We start from the raw sequence: 12,763 nt of genomic DNA, 5'->3' as shown, positions 1-12,763 counted from the left end.
GAAGATAACCCTGATTTGCAAGATTGTGATTTTAGCAAATGGAAAAAACATCTTATTTTTAACCTTAATAAAATGCAGGTGAAGGAAGAAAAAGACTCTGATAACTTAGAAGATTTACAAAAACAATTGCTCAGGGTCCAATTACAAGCTGCAAAAAAGACTTTAGGTGAAAAGGGGGACAAGGTTAAGAAACAAATGGTTGCGTCCACAGCCACACCCCCACCACAGCAGACACTTCCTGATCAGGTTTCACCTATAGCTTGGCAGCCGCAGCCACCATATTCAGGGCAGCCACAGCCACAGCCACAGCCACAATATTCAGGCCCATATGTAAACACACCCAACCCATATGCTGCCCAGCGACCACCTTTTGCTGGTCGAACCAGAGGCGGTTTCAGGGGAAGGGGACAGTGGAGGCCAGTAGGCAGCAAAGGGGGACCACGTGCACAAGACATTTGCTTTAACTGTGGTCAACCTGGACATTGGTACAGGAACTGCCCCTTGCCATACAGCCCACAGAAGGAAGGTCGAGGCAGAGGCACCTTTTCAGGACAAGGAGGGCCTACCGGACCCCACACCCAGATGCCAATGATGGGCTGGGAACAGTGGGAGGGTGGTCCAAGACAATAGGACGCCCCACAGAGAAACTCCGACGGTCAGGGAGCCACGGCAGACCCCCTGCTGTCAATAACTGTAGATGGACAACATCAACCATTTCTGGTTGACACTGGTGCCACCTGCTCCACCATGCAAACTGTACCGCCCTCTAAGACATCTACGCGCACTATCTCAGTTACGGGCTTCTCTGGGGAACAACAAACTCTGCCTTTCTCCCTGCCACTCCCAACTACGGTGGGAAACCAGACAGTACTTCACAGCTTCATCTGTTCACCAACAGTTCCAGTCAACTTACTAGGAAGAGACCTCCTCATCAAATTAGGAGCCACCATTTTGTGTGGTCCTACGGGACTTACTGTCACTCTGCCAGAAGGGACTATTTTGCCCTGCACCGGAGAAGCCAGTGATGGCATGTACTTGGCCCAAAAACTGCCTGACATATCAGACTGTGCTGAGATTTATTGGGCTCTGTTGGACACTGAAACCAAGGACACTCCTGGCTTAATGACTCTGTACCAGCAGTGGAAACCCTGGCTGACTCAGGTCCATCCTTATGTTTCTCCCCCTGACCCTCCTCACCTAACATTATTCTATGACAGACATGATTCAGTTTGGTACAAAGAGGCCTTCCAAAATCATTTAGAGGGACAGCAATGGTGTGTACAAACAACAGATATTTATGCTGCACCAGAAGGTGTGGCTGCTGCAGTCAACCTAACCCAGGAACAATTGGCATGGTACATGATGGGAGATGAGGCAGTCCCTCATGTCTCTCTTGCTTTACATCCAGCCCATCAGGCAAAAGAACTAGGAGGAATGGTTAAACGTTCCCTGGCAACCACTGATTGGCGTTCAACTCCTCTTCCACAGGTGTCTTATTCAGAATCAACTCAGACATTTAAAATCACTGCGGCTTGTAGTAATTCGACACATTTACAACAGGAAACAATTAGTAGATCTCATGGCCGTGAACGAACCGATCACCCTGATGCTCTGATAATGTTAGACTTGCTTCCCACCTCCCTGTGGTCAACAGGCCCCACTGATGTTGGGTTGGTGTCCATCCCACCTGTGACCTTTCACCTAAAAGATCATGCTCCTCTGTGGGTTCCACAATACCCACACAAACCGTATGCTGAAGAGGGGATAGCAGACACCATCAATGGCCTATTGCAGGCAGGGGTGTTGGAGCCATCCATGTCAGAATGGAATACCCCGATTTTACCTGTAGAAAAGAAAAATACTGGTAAATATCGAATGGTTCATGACCTGCGTCGTATAAACGCCCTACTTAACACAGATTCACTTCCCGTCCCTAACCCATATGTGGCTCTGACAAACATACCACCTTCACATGCATGGTTTACCTGCATAGATTTGGCAAATGCATTCTTTTGTCTTCCACTTCATGAGTCTCTGAGGGACATTTTCTCTTTCACATTCAGAGGGCAGCAGTTCAGATACACGCGTTTGCCACAAGGGTTCACCCTGTCACCTGGTTTGTTCAACCAATGTTTGCGGCAGCTCCTAGACACATGCCCCCTACCTGATGACTGTTTTGATGTACATAAGTGTCATGCTAGATAACATGGAAAAAAGACACCCACCTTGCACACAGCATGTAGCAGGCCTTGCTAAAATTTTACAAAAAACAGCACATATTGTAATGGGCTATCCTCTGAAAGTACTAACAACACACAGTGTAGTGGCTTACATTACATCACAAGCTTTCACCATGACCCCACTAAGACAAAGAAAAATCAGTAAGATCCTAGAGGCCCCACACATCACCTACACACATGAAGGGATAAACATGGCAGACCACATGGGTAATGGGGAGCCTCATTCGTGCGAACAAAGAACAGCAATAGAAGAAAAAGTCAGACCAGATTTAAGTGCAACCCCACTAGAAAATCCTGATAAGAACTGGTTCACAGATGGCTGTTGCTACAGAGATGACAATGATGGATTAAAAGCTGCATGGGCAGTAGTAGAGCAACTCCCTACAGGCGAGTGGTTCACTGCAGGAGCAGAAAAGCTGAAAGGACAACAGTCAGCACAGAGAGCAGAAGTGTTAGCTATTATTGCCGCTCTCAAAATGAGCACAGGGAAAAGAGTAAATATTTACAGTGACTCAGCTTATGCTGTAGGAGCCGTGCATGTTGAATTGAAACAGTGGTTGAGAGCTGGCTTTGTGACTGCTGGGGTCAAACCCATAAGACATGAGTCTGAGATGAGGGAACTAGCAGAAGCTTTATTCCTTCCAGCAGAAGTGGCAGTGATAAAATGCAAAGGACATAGTCAGGGCTCTGACTTTGTATCTAAGGGAAATCAGGAGGCAGATAGAGCTGCCAAGATAACAGCTGAATATCTTCCTGTATATAACCTGGTGGTTGAAACAGCAACTGTTGAAAAAAGCATTGATCCTAGAATATCCATCACAAAAGAAACACTGAAAGACATGCAAGATCAGGCTTCAACACAGGAAAAAACTTTATGGTTGGCAAGAGGCGCCACTAACACAGATGTTTGGAGAAGTCCAGATGGTAGACCCATACTACCACCTGGCATCAGGCAAACTGCAATGGAAGAAGCACATGGTGTTGGACATGTTGGTGTAGCACAGATGATGAGAAATTTGTCCCCCTGGTGGCATCCATACCTAACAGACATGGCCAGATATTTGGTTAAAACTTGTACAGAGTGTACTCAGTTTGGCATTAAACCTACCCTGAAACCAATCCAAGGTCAATTTCCAATACCAACATGCCCTGGAAAAGAGATAATCATAGATTTCACAGATATGATTGACAGGGTAAAAGGCTACAGGTATCTCCTAGTGTGTGTAGATGCCTACACTGGATGGCCGGAGGCTTGGCCTGCGAAAAAAGAAGACAGCAAAACAGTCATCAAATGTCTGATCAATCATTACATTCCCCAACACGGGTTCCCGGAAAAGATCAGATCGGACAATGGGACACATTTTAAGAACAAAGATCTACAAGAGGTTGAAACCATGCTGGGACTGAAACACAAGTTTGGTTCAGTGTATCATCCTCAATCCCAGGGAAAGGTGGAAAGGATGAATCAAACGCTAAAGGTCAAATTGGCTAAAATCTGTGCACAGACCAAATTAACTTGGTTAGATGCTTTGCCCCTTGCTTTGATGTCCACACGGAGCTCAGTTAACAAAACCACAAGGTTTACTCCCTTTGAACTACAGACTGGACGGCCGTTTCCAGGACCCGCCACAAAACTACCTCTGACTGCTGACTTGACTGACTCCCTCGACTCAAGGTCATATTATAACCTGTTGCATAGTCTTGTCTCTCAGTTCTCGTTACAGGTTAAGGCTGATCGTACCACCACAGATGCCCCATCACCACAACCTGGGACAGACTGGGTCCTGCTGAAGGTCACCAAAAGGAAGTGGACGGAACCAAGGTGGACCGGACCCTACAGGATCACAGAGAGGACGTCACACGCTGTCCGGCTGGACGGCAAAGGAGACTCCTGGTACCATTGGACCCAGTGTGCTGCTGCGGAGGAGCCACACCGCACCCTGACTGAGGTCCGAGAGAACCTGTCCCAGAGGGAGGAGCCTAACCTGGAAGAGAAGCAGCCGACATCTGCCTGACCAGAAAAATACCCAAGGACCAGGACGAGAAGCAGCTGACTTCTGCCTGACCGAAAAAAAAAAAAAAACACAAACACAACAAGGGACCTAAAAACCAGGAAGAGAAGTAGCTGGCTACAGTAGCGTGCCAAGCTACCAATTCTGCGGGACGAGGTAGCGTGCCAAGCTACCACCACATCCTGCAGGACGAGAATCTTGATATCATCACCCCCTGCAGCTGCCTGGAGCCAGTGAAGGGACCTCAACAGGGGGAAGAAGTAACCACCCTATGAACATTCTACAAGGGTTCTATTTAACACCCTCATTTATTTTACAAGGGTTATATTTAACACCCTTCATTTATTTTATCTGGGTTCTATTTCACACCCTCATCTATTTTACAAGGGTAATATTTTACACCCTCTACTCATTTTATATTATTATTCATTTACCTGTTTAAGTATTAGATATATGTTTCTACAATCTTTATGTACATTCTGATTACTCATTTGTCCTGGCCAGAAGAAGATTCTGAGGGTAACATAACTCAACAAGAATCCTTTACAATAGTCTGGTATCCAAGTAAGCTGAACCGGTTGGCATACAGGGACAGCAGGTTGGGGTTTAGGAACGACAGATACTTTCGCGATTTCTCCAATTTAGAAGATTTGTTAACAATAGCAATTTTAGCTTATAGCGCGTTCTCTGGTACTGATTACAGCAGCTATAACCCATACAATTTCTTAAATTAACACCGGTATAAGCCTAATTATGTCTTGGCCATTCCCTCCTATTCTCACGTGCAGGCAGCGTCTCCTGATCCTACTTCTCACTGTTATCCTGCTATGTATCCCATTGGCTATTTTGTTCCTCTGTAATGACTTCCCCTTGCCACCCTCACACCCTACATCCACTAAGAATACCCCGCTAACACCAACAGCCCATACCCCACCTATTGACCGACACAAACGATCCCTACCTCTCCCATCCCCCTCACCTCTGTGTAACTCTGATTTTCTCTATTTAACCCAAGCAATCACTCTGTGTATTCCATTATCCACAGCCACCACGGTTACACTCCCCTACGATGTTTTGCCCTCGAACCCTGCCCATGGTCGTTACACGCCATCTGATCTGAAAGAGCATGTTTGGTACTTAACGTGGGGATCTTATTCTCAATGGAAGTGGAGCAGTCTTGTTGCTGAAACAGGCGATGATTGGTCATCCTACTCCAAAGGAGTAGCTACAACTTGGCGTACCAGAATCAAATTGATAAAACAAGGCGGATCCAAAACAGGCCCTTTGACTTTCATAATTAGCCCAATAAACTCTCTCGGATGTACCCTATTTGTACTCGCTCCCTGGATTAGTGGAAGGTACTACTGGACAGTGCACCTTTGTGTCCGTAATATTACTTCACCTACCTCTACGGTCTTTGATATTGTCGGGCTAAGTAAATCTCACCCCGCTCCTGTGTTAACTGACATGGATAAAGTAAATAAACCCTCACCAGCGATAACTATTGACACTAAAAGCCCTTCTGTTGATGAGACATTTCAGACGGTTACCGGCATTTCCGCCAGCACTAACAATTGGTTACTCCTGGCTGAACAAGCAGCTAATGCCTCAGATCAAGATTGTCTTGTTTGCCTTTCAGCTCGCCCTACTCTCCGTATTGTACCACCGCCGATCCCTCCAAAATGTTTCCTCCATTTGATGAACGGGACTTCCCTAAATTCTAATTGTACTAAGTTTGGACAAATCTTTCCTAAGCAAAAACCAGGTGATGACATTGGTACACCCTTCTTTTCAAACATTGTGGCCCCTAATAACTTCAGTTGTATTCATCTAATTGGACGAGGCGGTCCTTTTCTAGGAAATGTCACCACAAATTGGTGCGTTAATACAACCGTGTCAGTTTCATCACAATTCAAACCCAAAAAGCGTGCCAATCTATGGTGGTGGTGTGGTGCTCCACAACTCTATAATGGTTTTCCCAGGAAATCTTCAGGTTTGTGTGCCCTTATTACTTTACTGTTACCTGTCACTGTAACTCCCGTAACACTTCGTGATACACCTATTTCCAGCTCTCACTCTAACACCCGACGAAAGCGATCTGTACCAGCTTTACCTGCATTTCACAATCCCACTTATATAGATGCCATTGGTGTCCCCAGAGGCGTTCCCGACGAATACAAATTAGTTGACCAAATAGCCGCCGGATGGGAATCTATTTTTGTCTGGATAACTCCCAATAAAAATGTTGATCGCATTAACTACATCCATTTCAATGTTCAACTCTTAAGTAACTACACTCGTACTGCACTTGAGGCAGTTCACCAACAACTATCGGCTACTTCCTTGATGGCGTTCCAAAACAGAATTGCTGTAGACATGCTGTTAGCTGAAAAAGGGGGGCGTGTGTGCCATGTTTTCCCACGATTGCTGTGTTTACATACCCAACAATACGGCCTCGGACGGTAGCTTAACTAAGGCCTTAGACGGCCTCCGCTCTTTGACAGAAAAAATGAAATCCCACTCTGGTGTAGACACCTCCATGTGGGACTCTTTGCTTGATGTATTTGGTAAATACAAATCGCTCGTTTCCTCCGTCCTGGTGTCCATGTCTGTCTTCGCTGCCATTCTTGTCACTTGCGGTTGTTGCTGTATCCCCTGTCTTAGGCAACTAGTCCAGAGATTGATTACCATTGCCATCTCTCCTCCACCTGCTGACCCAATTATCCAGATGCCCTTGTTACTAGCCAATCCTAACATCTATTTGGGAGGGGAACCATCTGATGAAAGTGATGACTCTCATGATGAAGAAGATGTTGTTAGAGTGTGAGAATATTGAGTGATTTCTGTAACAATCCCTTAAACTGTTTATTTCTATGAGTTTTTTGTTTTTATTGTTTTTATTCCTTTTGATCATTGATGTCCTAGGCATGCCCACTCTGTGCCAAATGGTGTTCGCCTCAAAATGAGGGGACATGGGGGAATTTTCCCTATTTGACGTACATAATTATGGTTTTTCGCCCTCATACGGGTGTGCATGCGATCCATACATGTTGTGACATGTTCAGTTGAAAGTATAATCATGTTTTTGTATTAGTTTACTCCTAGAGATATGAGAAAATGTAATCTGATTGATTGTTTGTATTGGTGTTTTTAAACTCTGCTTATTATATTCTTTTTGATGGAATTTGGGTTGTTGTTGTTTTGATTTCCTACATCTTTGTTGAACTCTTAAAAGAGTTCAAAAGGGGGATTGAAAATATATGTAACTCTCATATAAGCTCTTTTATTATTCATTCTTACATGCTACTCTTTTTATTATGGGACCATGTTATACTGTTAAAGGCCTCTCTGTGTTTCTCTCCTGCACAAGCTCTTAAAACAGCTGCAGGAACTCCAAAAGGGAGATGTTTCTGCTCATCTTATAATTACAAGTTCTTGTGACATGTTAGATCCTGCCTAACAAGGCAATATATATATATTTACCTTATAAGCTCATTTTATGCTATGGAAACTCACTCAGATACTCAAGGCCTCCACACAAAGATTAATAGCTGTGTATCTTTTCCTGCACCAGAGAAAGGAGTGTACACATTCCATCTCCACTCAGTGCCTCTCCGCACCGTGAATGTATCTTCTCCTGTCATAAATGTATCACGATGTTCCTGATACTTTCAAGGATGAATGTTCTAGACTGTCCGCTAACAAGGCTGTTATTTTCACCTGTCATAATCATTGACGTATGTACATGGCAAACTGCGTATGTAACATTCCTGTAATCTTCAATAAAAATCAGCCGTTTCAGCAGAACGGCGAGAGTCTGTCCGAAGCATCTGGCAAGAGCAGGTCGCGGGACTTGCTGCAGAACGGCTCTCCCCCTCTCGAGCGGCGAAACAGTGAATGGACTTCTGATCATTTGTCTCCTCGTTCTGTCAACTTTAAAGGTGTTTAACTCCATCTACTCCGTACCCGTGCTTGGTCTAACGGAAGAGAGACCAACAGTCCTAACCCTTACCCCAACCCGTACCCTAACCATAACCCTAAAACAAACTAAAACAAGCTACACAGAGTACCGTCATAAATTATAATTATGCAAAACATAAATTTTTGGTGACAGGATGGTTATGGTTAGGGTACGGGTGAGGGTTATTTTTTGTAAGTGGATCATTACCACTCGCAGCCAGGTGGAAAAGAAATTGATCTTGAGGGGGGAACACATATCGATGTAGCACCGCTACTGTCACTTTGAGCGAACCATTGGACACACCACTTGCCACAGATGAAGCTGATAATTCACCTATACCGTCAGTAAAACAAGCAGTAAGTGTATCAATACAGTGCTCTCAAAAATTTTACGATGCTGCCAGTAAGACAGATTCAGACATGTCAAGATGCAGGCACAGTGGCCAGCTGATGTGCGGCAAGTTGTTACCGTGGAACACACACAGAGAAAAGTGAGTTGGATCAGTTTGGCCACAAGATAGCTTACCTTTAACTTCTGCTGACAAAAATGTGAGCTCTTGACAACAAACACTCTCCCTCTCGGTTACCATGGAGACGCATTTGCTGCACACGCACCACCGGTTTTGTCCTGCATAGGGATGGGTACCGAATTCGGTACTCTTTAAGGTACCGACCGAATTCCATAGTACCGACCGAGCACCGATTCACGTCATTTCAAACGGTGCCTCGTTTCGGTACCCGTCCATCCTAACGAGAACTTGCCAAGACAGCTGCGCATGCGCAGTAGCGTTTTGTCGTCGCTTGCTGTGAACCAGTTGTAAACAGAGCAGCATGGTAGAGAGAACGCAGACTAAAGCTTGGGTCCAGTTCACTAAATGTGATGGGTAACTGGATGATGAAACCAGCGACAACTATCTAAGTGAGACATCCTCATCTTAATCTGCTCCAGTAGGTAAATATAATTAGCTTGATATATTAGCTTCCGTTTCGCTAATGGTGCGTTCGCTTTCTCCTCGGAACTCCGAATTTCCGACTAGAACAACATGAACGCGCTCTAAAGTTGGGCTTCACTTTACTAAATGTGACGGGTGAAGACGAAACCAGTGACGATCTAAGTGTGAGGCATCGTTTTAATCTGCTCCAGCAGCTAAATAAACTGTTTAAGATATTGTTAGCTTGATATGTTAGCTTCCATTGCCACCATTGTTGTCAGCTAATGGTGCGTTCGCTTTCTCCTTGGAAATTCTAACTTCCCAGTAGGAAAAATCAAATGAAAAAGGACGGCAAAAGGAATGAAGATACACGGTAAATTTAGTTCACAGTAAAGATGTTTGCTTCAGTTTAATTATCAGCTTATAAAACTACAAGGACAATGTTAAAATACAAACAGTTATATGTTATTTATCGTGATATTTATCAAATATTGTTATATATTGAGAAAAATATGTATTTAATTATAAAAGAGAATTAAAATAATAAACACTCAAAAGTATCGAAAATTGGTACCGTTAAGTACCGGTATCGATTCGTAGGTACCGGTAATTAGTACCGGATCGATTCAAATGCCAAAGGTACCCATCCCTAGTCCTGCACTCACTTCATCCTGCCCTTCTTGCTCTTCATTTTGCAGCTCATTTTGTGAAACATGGTCAGTGATGTCCTCATTAATGTTTCACTCTGGTTCAAATTGAAAAGGCTGAACAGATGACATGTTGATGGCGCTGAACAGTCCCTACAGGATCCCAAAGCTGCAACCAAAGTACAACTAAATGACGTCACTACCCAGAGTGCATTGCGACACAAATGATGGTGACCTACAAGTTAAACTATTTTTACAATTTTTATAAAAACTAAGAGATTAAGAAGGTTTTTTACACCATTTTAATATAGCTAATACTAACATTTGTCTTTAAAGAACCACAAGTTTTTGTAACCTGGGTTCCTTTTAAGAACAGGGACATTTCAAAGAAGCAAAGATTTACAGGAACCTCAACTCGAGTCAGAAAATTGCCCTGCCTTCTTTCCATTAGCATGTATGGTACGAAATATCGTTTTAATTGTTTGCTCTGACATGGTCATTAGTGCCAACACTGTGGGTGTGACGAGTGGAGACTCAGTTTGAACCTGGTTGGTTTTCATGTTCTCGAACATTCTTGAGCTTCTTGTCTTTTTCCATGACAAGTGAGTTGCTACGATTCTTCTTTCTAGCATACTGGCCATTTCAAACTGTTTTCTTTTTGAAGGCTGGCTGGATCCAGTTTAAAATTGCCACATTTCCTCCCTAGTTTTAACATGATGCTAGATATCTTTGGTGTGTTCTTACTGTATTTAGTTTCTAATTCCATTATTGGTTCTTTTTAAAACACAGGAAAGGATTTTCTTTACCTTGCTGACGTACGTTTCGTTTGCCGACTGCAAAACATCCACAGGCAGTCAGCAAACGAAACGTACGTCAGCAAGGTAAAGAAAAACCTTTCCTGTGTTTTAAAAAGAACCAATAATGGAATGATGCTAGCTAACCGCTACATCGATATGTATGATGTGTATGGGGCAGGTGGAAATTATGTAGGGTGCAGTGGTAACATTTCACATATGCTTGTGTACGTAACATGCAGACGGGAGAGGAGCGTCAGAAGTCTGTCAAAAAGACATAAGATAAACAGAACTAATTTGGTGCAAACATTTAGTCACCTTAGATGCAGATGGCACTCCCAACTTTCCTCGCCAAATGGAGAATTTACTCCCATTTGGCGAGTGTTAACGTCAAACCCTGTCTGAAATATAATTCTTCCTAGGACAAATCACGTCACATTTCCCATTCATGTGTATGGGTATTTAGTGCTTCCTAATGACATTCTTCCTGTCTAGAATGAACATTGTCAATAGGAGAAACTATCATGTGAGATAGCTATAATTCAGTTGTTTATTTTAGAAATATATTCCTGCTGTCTGTAACCAGATATCATGAAAATCTTTTTGGATATGTTAAAATACATTGTTGCTAGTCATAAATGTAATTACTGATATCTCAAAGTGTTTTTACAATTTAAAATATAAATTAAGAATATCCTCAATACAATTCTTACAAATGTATGTTTGGATATCTAAAATACAACCACAGACAGCCTGCATTTGCAGCTATAATGAAACACAGAGGAAAATACCAGATGTCTAAAATACTTGACACAACAGATCCTGGGATTTTCAGGAGTACTGCAAAACAATTGCAACTTTGACAATTCCATGATCATGTTGTTAGAAATTGTAATTTTGGTCCAAAAACGTAGGTTTGTTCTGCCCGAGGTTTCATCTGAGTAACAAATAAATTTTACCTACTGTGCACAAAATGTCTGAGCATTAATATATACTTTTACTGCAGCATTTTACATCATTTTGTTTACCATTATTGTTAGCGTCAAAGGTTGAGGGATTTCCCAGATTTCCCAGGGATGAAACTGGAATTCTCTGTGTATATAAAACAGATTCGCAATTATTAGTGACTGTAAAAACTACCAAAAACCTGACTCATAATTATGAGAAAATTGTAAAAAAAAACATGAATTATGTGCTGACCTCAGCAGTAGAGACAGGTTCAGGAACATCAGACTGAAGGTCTGATGAGGCAAAAAGCTGAAGCAGAAAAGAACAGCAGAATTAATGAAGGACAGAGTTTTACAATGACACCTTTTTTGATTTTATACAAAACTTCAAGAATTGGACATTATTAGAATTACATTTATACATAATTAGTAGAAATTTTCAAGTTAGTTTAGTGACAGATAAGCACTGTATTCTACATATTGTTTCAGACTCCAGGGTGTTCGTATATTTGGACTTCTGCTGTTAAATAACTTTGGCTCTCTTTATTTTTGAGAGAGCAATGGCGGTGCTCTTGATGAATTTAAAGATTGCGGCGTCCTGACCAATCACAAGCTCGTGCTCTGTCTTGATGGATGTTTAGAAAAGTTTGCTCAACCCTGTCCATCCTTGCATAGCCATCGGGAAACCCTCGCAGCAACTTAAAATTAAAGTTAAAGTCCCATTAGTTGTCACACACACTGATGTGTGTGCGAAATTTGTTCTCCGCATTTGACCCATCCCCTGGAGAAGCGGTGAGCTGCAGACACAGCCGCGCAACGGTAACCATTTGGTGGTTTAACCCCCCAATCCAACCCCTTAATGCTGAGTGTCAAGCAGGGAGGCATTGGGTCCCATTTTCCTAAGTCTTTGGTATGACCCGACCAGGAATTGAACCCTGATCTCCCAGTCTCAGGGTGGACACCCTACCACTAGGCCACTGAGATAGCGTTGCATTTATCTGAACTCACGCAGATGAAGATGCCATCAGATAGTTTACTGTACGTTTCCAGTTAATGCAATATTCCAAAAAGCAATCGACAGTTTTTTTACACAATTAAACATAAAGTGTAAGAAACTGCAACTGAAACGGGCAGCCTTTAATGTCATTTGTTTTGTTTGTTGAGCTCATCAGGTATGTTAAATATCCATCTGTTATGGCTTACTTATCCAAGGTCGGGTCGCGGGGGCAGC

General features: G+C 43.0%; 1 protein-coding gene across 1 annotated transcript in view; it reads right to left on the bottom strand.

Moving 5' to 3' along the window:
- Window positions 1-10,051, bottom strand: part of LOC139061472 (uncharacterized) — a 33,731-nt gene extending 23,680 nt beyond the window's left edge. The window contains exon 1 of the mRNA XM_070545282.1: window positions 8,739-10,051. Coding sequence (XP_070401383.1) covers window positions 8,739-8,802 — 64 coding nt within the window. The 5' untranslated portion in view covers window positions 8,803-10,051. The remainder of the gene's footprint in view (window positions 1-8,738) is intronic.
- Between the last annotated feature and the right edge of the window lie 2,712 nt (window positions 10,052-12,763).

This window comes from Nothobranchius furzeri, chromosome 15 (genome assembly GCF_043380555.1).
Source record: "Nothobranchius furzeri strain GRZ-AD chromosome 15, NfurGRZ-RIMD1, whole genome shotgun sequence".
NCBI classification, from domain to species: domain Eukaryota; kingdom Metazoa; phylum Chordata; class Actinopteri; order Cyprinodontiformes; family Nothobranchiidae; genus Nothobranchius; species Nothobranchius furzeri.
This window is presented reverse-complemented; position numbering and strand designations above follow the sequence as displayed.